Raw genomic sequence first — 10,021 nt, 5'->3', positions numbered from 1 at the left:
ATGCATTACTGTTGTTTTTTAGAAGCGTAATGGAGAAATCAATTACTAAATACATCATTAATTTTGAGTTAAAATATACTTCAAAGGGTCCTATAGCTTCCAACATAGTAGAAGACCTTCTTTGGTTAAGATTGTTTTATTTTTAACATATCCTTAGCATAATTTCCAATGACAGCAAACACAAAATACTAGTGATTTCAAAGCTGAAACTGACTGAGAACCATACTTCACCTACCAATGAAAATGCCATTCATCAATCATTTTTATCTTAATATTTGTCAAACCTGGTCCCATCCTTTGTGTAACCTACCCCAAAGGGCAAGAGGCTAAAGCTACACTACTGGTAAAGTTTCTCTCACCACCATTCATTTTCTTAACCCCACTTTAATTGTCTGCTAGCTGTTACTTTTTTAATCAAATTATCTACTTATTTTTGTACTTAAAAAAAACTTCATTTATATGGTAATGCTTGAATTTAATATTACAATGAAGTTTGCATTGGGCTTAGGTTCATATATTTACAAAAACAAGACATGGAAAGCAATTAAAAGTTATTAATGCTCTAGAACATGGGGTATGCCTTTCTATTTGGGATGAAAATAAAAAAAATAAAAATAAAAATAAAAAAAACATTCTTTTCATGCAGTTAAGCTGTTGTCTTGAACTCATTGATTTACATTTCACCACTATATTACATGGGAAACACCAAAGTCCAAAGACTAAAGTTTTTTTCTTTAGATTAACGATTATTGTTAAGGTGCCAATATTCCCGCTCATGTGATGTCTTTTTTTTTTATCTACTACAGATTTATATTAATCCATTTTCACAGAATCAAATGTCTATAGCTTCTTCTGCTCACGTTCTCTAATCAACGCTATATACATATATATATCAATATATATTAAGTTTTATTCGTCTTTTACTGAGCAACATTCGCCATGGTCGGTTGGTACACAACTTTAATAGCTTTTGGTCTGTTCATTTAACCTTCAAATCCCTCCAAAACAGCCACTCTTTGCTGCTGCCTTCAATCCTAAAGCATCACTTCAGCTCCTTTATTAAAAAGTTCCAAGCTTTTTTCCAGACTCTAGTGCTTAAATGCAACAAGGTTTCCATTTGGTAGCCACTGATTTGCCAGAAGAAATTAGTAAAGAAAGATAAGACTCAGGTAAGTTTTTTTTTCAGCAAAGGTTGCATTTTTATTTCGTTTTTGGTCGTATTGGATTAATGGGGTGATACCTATCATCTAAGGGAGGTGCTGCTACAGCTGTTTCCAGTAATGAAGTTTTAATATTGAAAAAAAAAATGGTAGTAAGTGTTAACTAATCTTAAAAGCTAGATTCTGTAACATAGTGGAAGATGATGTAATGAAAAAGGCTGGTTTAGCCAAAATGTCGATATGGAATAAGTGGGTCTGCAAAAGGGAAGAAGTCCCACTTAGGTGTATCCAAAACAGATAGTTAAAAAAAGAAGAAGCTGATCAGTGAATAGTGATGAGTTGGATTTTAGATAGGAAAGGGTAGTGAGTTAGTGCATTTGAATCACATTGGTCCAATGTAAATTAGGTTTGTTTTTTTTTTTTTTTCCTTATCATCTGCTTTTGAGTTACTACCAAACTCCATTAATTAAAAACCACAACTTTACCTTTAATTTAACTGCCACAAAACAGTTTCCCAGTTTTATTAAGGAAGATAAAACGAAAGGTTTGGTATAAGTGAGTTAGTAGGAATTTGGGAAAGAGAGGGGGTTGTGTTGTGGGGTAAGTTATAATAATAATATATACATATATATGTGTGGGTGTGTATTGATAAAGCTGATAAATAAAAAAAAGATGGTCCTTCAAATCAGCTTTATTTCCGTGGGGACTTGCTTGATTGTTGTAGGTGTGATATTATCGTGTTTGTAAATGTAACTGTCGTTGAATCACGTGACTGTGCCTTCTCTCGTTGCCATCATTCAAAGATTCTCTTCCTTTGTTCTCTTCTCTTTTACGGACTGTAGAAAAAACGCTCTTGCATTTTGCTTGCTTGTATTGTATTGTATGTATACATATGTTTTTATTTATGTCACAATTATCTTGTTTTATCTTCTTCTTTGTCCTTTATGGGTTAAAAGTGGTGTCACGGTGTTCAAAGTTTGGTTTTTTGATTAAAAACTAAGAACCATTTCTTCTACTTTTCATCAACCAGAAAAAAAAAAGAAAAAGAAAAAAACTATTTTTATATAAAAGAAATGGGAAGGAATAAATGAGGGTCCTTGTGCATTTAAGGATCTGTCTCCAGAATTCCAGTGAAGTTGAGCTCCAATCCTTTTTTAAGGTTCCCATAAGTGTTGTAGTAAATGGAATCTAGGGTGTCACTTGGCTCCATGTTATCTTCCTTTTTGTGAGATTTTATTGTAAAGATGCGCATGGTTTTCAATGAGTTTGGTGGGGGGATTTTATAGAGGTATGGAAACCATGTGAGGTGAATGTGACATGCTTTTTATCTCCTCTATTTGCGGGTGTGTAAAGTAGAGATATGCGTGGATATCTTTGGAAATTTCATCTTCAGACTTCATTGGTTTTATTTTATTCTTTCTTTCTTTCAATTTCATCATGTTGGATTGTGCGACTTTTAACTTTTTGGTATATTGTTTCAATGTTAATCTGCAGCTTATTCTCTTCTCTTGAAAGAAACTCAGGCTGGAGATTGAGGCTTAATTGTCATGGATCCTGAGTTTGGGAAGTCCTTGGATACTTCAAAGGTTTGTTTATCTTTCAAAACGCATATACTGGACAACTGGTCGACGTTATTGGTTATTAAGATTTTGATTTGTAGGATCATGCAGACTTAGATTCCATGGTAGAAAGATTTATGCAGTTATTAATTGGTGTGTTTTTCGGTTACTTAGCTGACTTGTAGGAGAGTTGCTTATTTTGGAATTTTGTTGCAGAAGAATTCTTGGAGGACCTCATTGCTTTTAGCGTACCAAAGTCTTGGTGTAGTTTATGGGGACCTGAGTACTTCTCCTCTTTATGTCTACAAAAGTACATTTGCTGAAGACATTCAACATTCGGAGACAAATGAAGAGATTTTTGGTGTTCTATCCTTTGTCTTCTGGACCCTTACTTTAGTCCCCTTATTCAAGTATGTGTTTGTGGTTCTTCGAGCAGATGACAACGGAGAGGGTAAGCATTTAAACAGTTGTATCGTTGATATCCTTTACCTGTTATATTGAAGTATTTTGCTTTTACAATTCATGGTTTTGGTTTTTGCAGGAGGTACTTTTGCATTATATTCTCTGATATGCCGACATGCAAGAGTTAGTCTTCTGCCCAACAGACAGGTCGCTGATGAAGCACTCTCTACGTATAAACTTGAGCACCATCCCGAGAAAAATAGTAGTTCAGGAGTAAAACTGTACCTTGAGAAGCATAAGGTCTTGCACACCGCTTTGTTAATCTTGGTTCTTCTTGGTACTTGTATGGTAATTGGAGATGGAGTTCTCACTCCAGCAATTTCTGGTAAACCTCTTAGCAGTCAGTTGCTTAAATTTGCGAATGAGTTTTCTCAGTCACTGACTAATTAATATATATGCAGTTTTCTCTGCTGTGTCTGGCCTTGAGTTGTCCATGTCCAAGGAACATCACCAGTGTAAGCTCCTCAAGTTGCTAGCTTTGATCTTCCTCTCTTATTCAGTCGCATTGGAGTTTCTGATATTATGTTTGAGCCAAACTTCCGTTTTGTATTAACTAAAAATGACTTGGGAGTATTTTGTAAAGCAAGAGTGTAAACAGCAGGTTTAATTTCCTGATTATTAAACAATTTCCATTTGCATTTGGAGTGACATTCATGTCCCTTGTTGTGGAGAAAGGGCAAGAACAAGGGAGACAGGTATAAGGCCTATGGTGTTTGTATTAACTTTCAACCATGGACCATGGCTGTCTTTTTAAGCGAAGTTGACACCCTGAAATTTAACAAAAATAATTAAGTAATAAGCTTGGTGCTTCCTTCTGTTTGTCATTCGCTTGTAGTTAGTGAAGAAAAACCAATCGGCCCGCTGGGACCATTCAAGAGCATGTTGTGGTCTGGAATTACCATATCCTTTCTTTTGTTCTTATCTGTTCCTCTTCCATCTGTTTTTCGAAATGGTAGTTTCATAAGATTGCTGGAATGGTTGAATTGGTAGTTTTTTACTTTTTGTGAAGTAAAGTAAAAGAAAAAGGAAAATATTGAAGTTGTGATATTCCTGAAAAGAATTCTGTACATGATCGTGCTTTTCTGCATGATTTACAATAACTTAAGGTGGAAATAAAACATATTCTGTTGGTCAATTGTTTTGGAGACAGAGACATTTACTCCTGTTTTATTTCAATGGTATGGCTAATTTTATCTGTTGCTATACTTAGTTTAAACATATGCATAGTTAATTCTTGTGTTTGCTCTAATTTCCTATCACTTCTTAATTTCTTGCCTTCATTTACAGATGCAGTTATTCCAATCACTTGCTTCATTTTGGTGTGTCTTTTTGCTCTTCAACACTATGGCACGCATAGAGTCGGATTTTTCTTTGCTCCGATTGTGTTAACATGGCTACTATGCATAAGTTCCCTTGGGATATATAATATAATCTACTGGAACCCGCATGTCTATCAAGCTCTCTCTCCATATTACATGTTCAAGTTCTTGAAGAAGACAAGGAAAGGTGGATGGATGTCCTTGGGAGGCATACTGCTCTGCATAACAGGTGACTTTGCAATATACATAGACACATTTACACATATTTACGTACATACATGAGATAAATTTTCATGTTGGTTTGCACCTTTTGTACACATCACAGTTTTTAGGTTCAGTATAATCTCCTTCCTCAAAATAATCCATGTCTGGGACATTAGTTATTTTTGCTCATGCCAAAGGTTAATTCACAGTCGATAAATCATTATCTGATGATAGTAGATCTAGTATTTTTGGCAAGTGGGGCAGCCTTTCAACATTTATCATAGATTTAACCTGCTAGTGAATATCCATATAAGTTGATATGACTAGATTGTAACTTCAAAAGTTTTACTCACATGATGCTCAAGGAAGGACTCCTATCATTTTGAGTAGAACATCTAGCATGCTTTAATTTTCAAGGCTATAATAGTAGCAATACGCCAGATAACAATAAATCTGTATTCTATCCGTTTCTTTCTTCTACGAGCTAAATCATTACTAGACCATCTGAAAGTCTTCCCAAAAAGTAGCTGTATATGGATAACTAATACCAATACCTTGAGTTTGTCTCATTGTGACAACTGACGAACCAATAAATGCCATCCATGCAGGGTCTGAGGCGATGTTTGCTGATCTTGGTCACTTCTCTTATTCTGCAATTCAGGTAACTGACATGAATCCTCTTCCATGTTTTGATTTGATACTAATGTGTTACCCTATTCATGTGAGTTCAAAACTAGCTGCTAAAGTGAAATTTAACGTTGTCTTGCTACAGACTGCTTTTACCTTTCTGGTTTATCCAGCTCTTATATTGGCATACATGGGCCAAGCTGCTTACTTGTCTCAACATCATCATACGAGTTACCAAATCAGCTTCTATGTCTCAGTTCCAGGTATACCTCATCTGTTCTGAATGCAATAAAAAATGGTAGGAAGCTGACCGATGAAAATAGAGATCTGTAAAAGAGAAAAATGCAAATGACAAACTGTGTCATGTATCTATCCAACCTAAAAGGGAATGCAATTTCACACTGTAGGCTACAGTACATGTCTAAGTTCATGGTTACAGACTAATAAACTTGATTGCTTAATTGTTTTTATGTACTGTACAGAAAGTGTGAGATGGCCTGTGCTCATAATAGCAATTCTTGCTTCTGTCGTGGGAAGCCAAGCAATCATTAGTGGAACATTCTCCATAATCAATCAGAGCCAGTCACTTAGTTGTTTCCCTAGAGTGAAGGTCATTCACACCTCTGACAAGATACATGGCCAGATTTATATCCCTGAAATCAATTGGGTGCTCATGATCCTCTGCATTGCTGTGACTATTGGCTTTAGAGACACAAAACACATGGGGAATGCATCAGGTAAGGTTAAACTTCATGTGCAGCCTATAAAAGCATTCCAATATATTATTAAAATAGTTTCCTTCTTCTTATTCTTTGGAAATGGTTGTAAGGAAGACCTTTCTGCTTTGGGGTAACAGCGAAGTTTGATGCATTACAAATGTGTTCTTATTTGTTTCAGGATTGGCAGTGATGACTGTGATGTTGGTGACGACATGTCTCACATCCCTGGTTATTATCCTCTGTTGGCACAAACCCCCTATTCTGGCTCTTTTCTTTCTTCTTTTCTTTGGTTCTATTGAGTTGCTTTACTTCTCAGCTTCACTCACCAAGTTCACTGAAGGGGCTTGGCTCCCTATTCTCTTGGCCCTTTTCCTTATGACAATCATGTTTGTTTGGCATTATGCAACCATCAAGAAATATGAATTCGATCTCCACAATAAGGTATCACTAGAATGGCTATTAGCATTGGGTCCAAGCTTAGGAATTGCTCGAGTACCGGGTATTGGTTTAGTTTTTACCGATCTCACCTCTGGAATCCCTGCCAACTTCTCTCGTTTTGTCACTAACCTTCCTGCCTTCCATCGTGTCCTTGTCTTCGTGTGTGTAAAATCAGTACCTGTTCCATTTGTGCCCCCAGCTGAGCGCTATCTTGTGGGCCGTGTGGGTCCGGCTGCTCATCGGTCTTATAGGTGCATTGTTCGTTATGGGTACCGAGATGTGCATCAGGATGTTGATTCTTTTGAATCGGAGCTAGTTTCCAAACTGGCTGATTTCATTCACTATGATTGGCATCGAAGCCAGCACAGTCCCCATTCTGAGGAGGATGTTTCCCACTCTAACGAATCAACAAGTGAATGTAGATTAGCCGTGATAGGGACAGTTGCATTTTCTGGCACACCAGCTTATGAGATTGAGGAAAGTATGCAACCAGCAAGCGTATCTATTGGATTCTCGACAGTAGAGAGTGTCACAGATGTCATTGAAATGGAGCCTGTGCATGCCGTTGAAAGAAGAGTTAGATTTGCCATCGATGATGACTCCGAATCTGATGTGAGGACCAACATGGAGTTGCAGTTGCGAGAGGAGCTACAAGATCTGTTAGCAGCCCAAGAAGCCGGGACTGCATTCATACTAGGGCACTCACATGTTCGAGCAAAGCAAGGATCATCTGTTTTTAAGAGATTGGCCATTAACTTTGGGTACAATTTCTTGAGAAGGAATTGCCGAGGACCAGATGTGGCACTTAAGGTGCCACCAGTATCTTTGCTAGAGGTTGGCATGGTTTATGTGGTGTAAGCCTCTGATGTAAGTAGTTTTGGTAGTTTTGCGTGTTGCATATGGCCGATCTGTAAAGAAATATATATAACTGGTCCAAGAGAGATTCACCTGCTTTCATCACGGTCCACACACGGCTTGTTAGGCTAAAGTTCATACATCCGATGTAATAGAGAAATGAAATTAGTTTTATCACGAAATTCTCAAATTGCACGTCAGACTCTTTTAACAAGATGCAATTATTCCTTACCACATGTGGTGTCTGATTATTCTTTATTCCCTGCCATGAAATTTTTGTGAAGATATTTTCTGATTATTATATACTTGTGTGCTTGACCTAAAATGCAAAACCCATCAGCCCTCACAATTTTAATAGTCTGGTAAATAGCCACGTATTCAAGCTCAAGCCACCAAATTCACCCAAGTCACAATATAAAAAAGGCTAGCTCGCAAAGCCAAGAGGAGGTGACCTGCCAAAAACAAAGCAAGCATGGGATTAAGGGCTCTTCCATTGTCACCTTCGCAATACAGTATCCCTAAGCAACATTTGTACACCCAAAGGTTAAAAAGTAAGAGTTACCCAACATTGTTTAGAGTTTCAGCTAAACAACAAGAGACAAATGATGAGAAAGAAGAGGGAAAAAAGAAGAGCAAACAGTCATTGTTTAGCAGTGTGACTGAGGCTCTGGATTTCTCTCAAGTTAGGTCTGTACAGGATGCCGAACTTTTGGATGAGGCTAGAGAAGCCACCAAGTCTGGTGGCAGAATGTCAAGGGAACAGGTAACACTTCCTTTCTTTCTTTCTTTTTTGGCGTTCCTTTTAATGAATCAAATAACAATTTTGTCGTGTAATTCGTGCAGTATGGGGCTCTGAGAAGGAAAATTGGGGGGACATACAAGGATTTCTTCAAATCCTATGTTGAGGGTATGTACTTTTGTTTAATTTTGAGGGGTCTTGATTAATTTATTATGTTTTGTACATAAAATAATATGTGTGGACTGGAATTGAGAGCAGTGAATGGAGAATATGTGGAAGAAGGATGGGTGGACAAAACATGCAAGGTGTGCAAGAAAGATACAAGAGGTGAAGCAAGGCAAGTTGACAATTTTGGTAGATATGTTCATGTTGCATGCTTGGAAAAGTCCAATTCTGGGAATTTCTTCACTAAACTCTTCTCTAGATGAGTGTAGTTTTTGGTTTTCAATTTTTGTATTTTTTTTTAAGTAAAAACATCCCTAATCTGGAGATAAGCAAATGTGTCTGTAATTGCTGGGGCATTTAAGCCTCAAACTTATTTCTTGATTATATTGTACACTAAATATATATATGTAAAGCACTGTTATTTTAATTTTAATATTGGCCCAAAAATTGCTCTATAAATCCTTCCTAAAAATGATAATTAATTTTCATCTGCCTTGTTAGTTTGGTGGGGGAAATGCTTTGGCCTTAGCCACCTTCAAATTCCCCAATGAACAGTAGCAGTCTAGTCTGTACACTATCTTCTCCATACTTGATGACTTCATTCCCTTATACTTGGATTCCTTTGAATTTCTTGTTATTGTGCTACCTCCAAATTATGTAGATGTAAGCACCTCATGCCTGTCGTAACCATTTTTTTGAAAAACGGAACGGGGATCGACTTAAATTTGAAAATGAAAAAACGGGAGTCGTCACCAATCTTTTTTAATGAGGTGTGATCGGGTCACCTTAAATTAATGATTTACTAAAACGAAAATTTTTTTGGTCTACGAAAAATCAAAAAATGAATTCGGGATTCGGTTACGCACGAGGAAAGATTAGCACCCTCGATACGCCCAAAATTGGTACCTAGTTGATTAATTAGTGTCTTAATGTCAAAGATTGAAAACTTGAAAGACTTTTGAAATACGATCATTCTTTATAAAAAAGATCAAGTGTTAAGGACCTTCTCGTCTCAAAATATGAAATGTCACATCCAGTAAGTTAGGACACGACATCTTGAATTTTCGAGAGCGAGCTTGCCTTTTATATAAAATTCATGTATTTTCACCCCCTTTTTAAAAAGGATGTTCGGTTATTTAGGGTGAACTAGGAAAATCGAAACCCAGTAAGTTAGGGCACGTTTCCTCGAATTTTCGAACACCGAACATTACCTTTATTTGCAAAAAAAAAATCTTATCTCGAGGTAATAAGATGTCATATCCATAGGACACAACACCTCAAATCTCAGAGAGTAAGCATTTTATTTAAAACTCGTATTATGATTAAAAAAATATTTCGTTATTTAGGTTAAATGAGAAAAGTCGAAACCCAATAAGTTAGGGTACGATTGTCTCGGATTATCAAATACGGAATATTTACTTTTGTGAAAGAATTACTATCGGATTAGATAAAACCTAAATTCGTAATGAAACGAGATAATAAAGAATGCATAACAAATAAAAATTGATAATCATAACAGGTAAACATAAACACAAATGGGAATGATGATGAAAAAACGAAAATAAAATAAATCGTCAAACGAATAATAACAAAGGAAATAATAAATAAGCTTAATGTTTGAAATTATTTTTAAAAAACTATAAATAAAATAGATGATGAAATAATAATAATAAGGGTAAATGATGTATAAATAAAATAAATGTGCTAAAATACATATATATTAAATTAGTTAATGTAAAAATAATAACATATAAGTAAATAAAAAAGGAAAATA

General features: G+C 36.0%; 2 protein-coding genes and 1 long non-coding RNA gene across 21 annotated transcripts; 2 read left to right on the top strand and 1 right to left on the bottom strand.

Annotated features, from left to right (window-relative positions):
- The first annotated feature begins 661 nt into the window (after positions 1-661).
- On the top strand, positions 662-7,525 carry LOC108460364 (potassium transporter 2). 19 transcript variants are annotated; one of them, XM_017759831.2, is made up of 10 exons: positions 662-1,169; positions 2,655-2,746; positions 2,936-3,170; positions 3,261-3,506; positions 3,583-3,636; positions 4,469-4,729; positions 5,313-5,365; positions 5,477-5,594; positions 5,814-6,068; positions 6,229-7,525. In XM_017759831.2, the coding sequence occupies exons 2-10, from the start codon at positions 2,708-2,710 to the stop codon at positions 7,344-7,346; spliced, it is 2,379 nt and encodes a 792-aa protein (XP_017615320.1). In that variant the 5' UTR covers positions 662-1,169; positions 2,655-2,707; the 3' UTR covers positions 7,347-7,525. The 19 variants fall into 19 exon arrangements, with proteins under 19 accessions (XP_017615320.1, XP_052882857.1, XP_052882856.1 ...); XM_053026897.1 differs by having other exon boundaries at positions 677-1,169; positions 2,939-3,170; XM_053026896.1 differs by lacking the exon at positions 662-1,169 and adding an exon at positions 1,320-1,566.
- LOC128291738 (uncharacterized) lies at positions 3,446-5,817 on the bottom strand. The gene is made up of 2 exons (XR_008281562.1): positions 5,488-5,817; positions 3,446-5,354 (listed from the first exon to the last, which is right to left on the bottom strand). It is a non-coding gene; the product is annotated as an uncharacterized LOC128291738 (long non-coding RNA).
- A 157-nt stretch (positions 7,526-7,682) lies between the features above and the next one.
- On the top strand, positions 7,683-8,680 carry LOC108460365 (uncharacterized). Its single transcript, XM_017759835.2, has 3 exons — positions 7,683-8,106; positions 8,187-8,250; positions 8,341-8,680. Exons 1-3 carry the CDS (start codon positions 7,816-7,818, stop codon positions 8,508-8,510), a joined length of 525 nt encoding a protein of 174 aa, XP_017615324.1. The 5' UTR covers positions 7,683-7,815; the 3' UTR covers positions 8,511-8,680.
- The last annotated feature ends 1,341 nt before the right edge of the window (positions 8,681-10,021 follow it).

Source organism: Gossypium arboreum, chromosome 4 (assembly GCF_025698485.1).
Source record: "Gossypium arboreum isolate Shixiya-1 chromosome 4, ASM2569848v2, whole genome shotgun sequence".
Taxonomy (NCBI): Eukaryota; Viridiplantae; Streptophyta; class Magnoliopsida; order Malvales; family Malvaceae; genus Gossypium; species Gossypium arboreum.
Note: the sequence above shows the minus strand (reverse complement) of the source record. Positions and strands in the feature narration are given on the sequence as shown.

Excerpts from the sequence above, each read along its gene's own strand:
- LOC108460365 (XM_017759835.2), top strand. The coding sequence starts at position 7,816 with ATGGGATTAAGGGCTCTTCCATTGTCACCTTCGCAATACAGTATCCCT. Across the intron at positions 8,107-8,186 it reads GCAGAATGTCAAGGGAACAG|TATGGGGCTCTGAGAAGGAA; the intron begins GTAACACTTCCT and ends TAATTCGTGCAG. Across the intron at positions 8,251-8,340 it reads CTTCAAATCCTATGTTGAGG|TGAATGGAGAATATGTGGAA; the intron begins GTATGTACTTTT and ends AATTGAGAGCAG.
- LOC108460364 (XM_017759831.2), top strand. The coding sequence starts at position 2,708 with ATGGATCCTGAGTTTGGGAAGTCCTTGGATACTTCAAAG. Across the intron at positions 4,730-5,312 it reads CATACTGCTCTGCATAACAG|GGTCTGAGGCGATGTTTGCT; the intron begins GTGACTTTGCAA and ends CCATCCATGCAG. Across the intron at positions 6,069-6,228 it reads ACACATGGGGAATGCATCAG|GATTGGCAGTGATGACTGTG; the intron begins GTAAGGTTAAAC and ends TATTTGTTTCAG.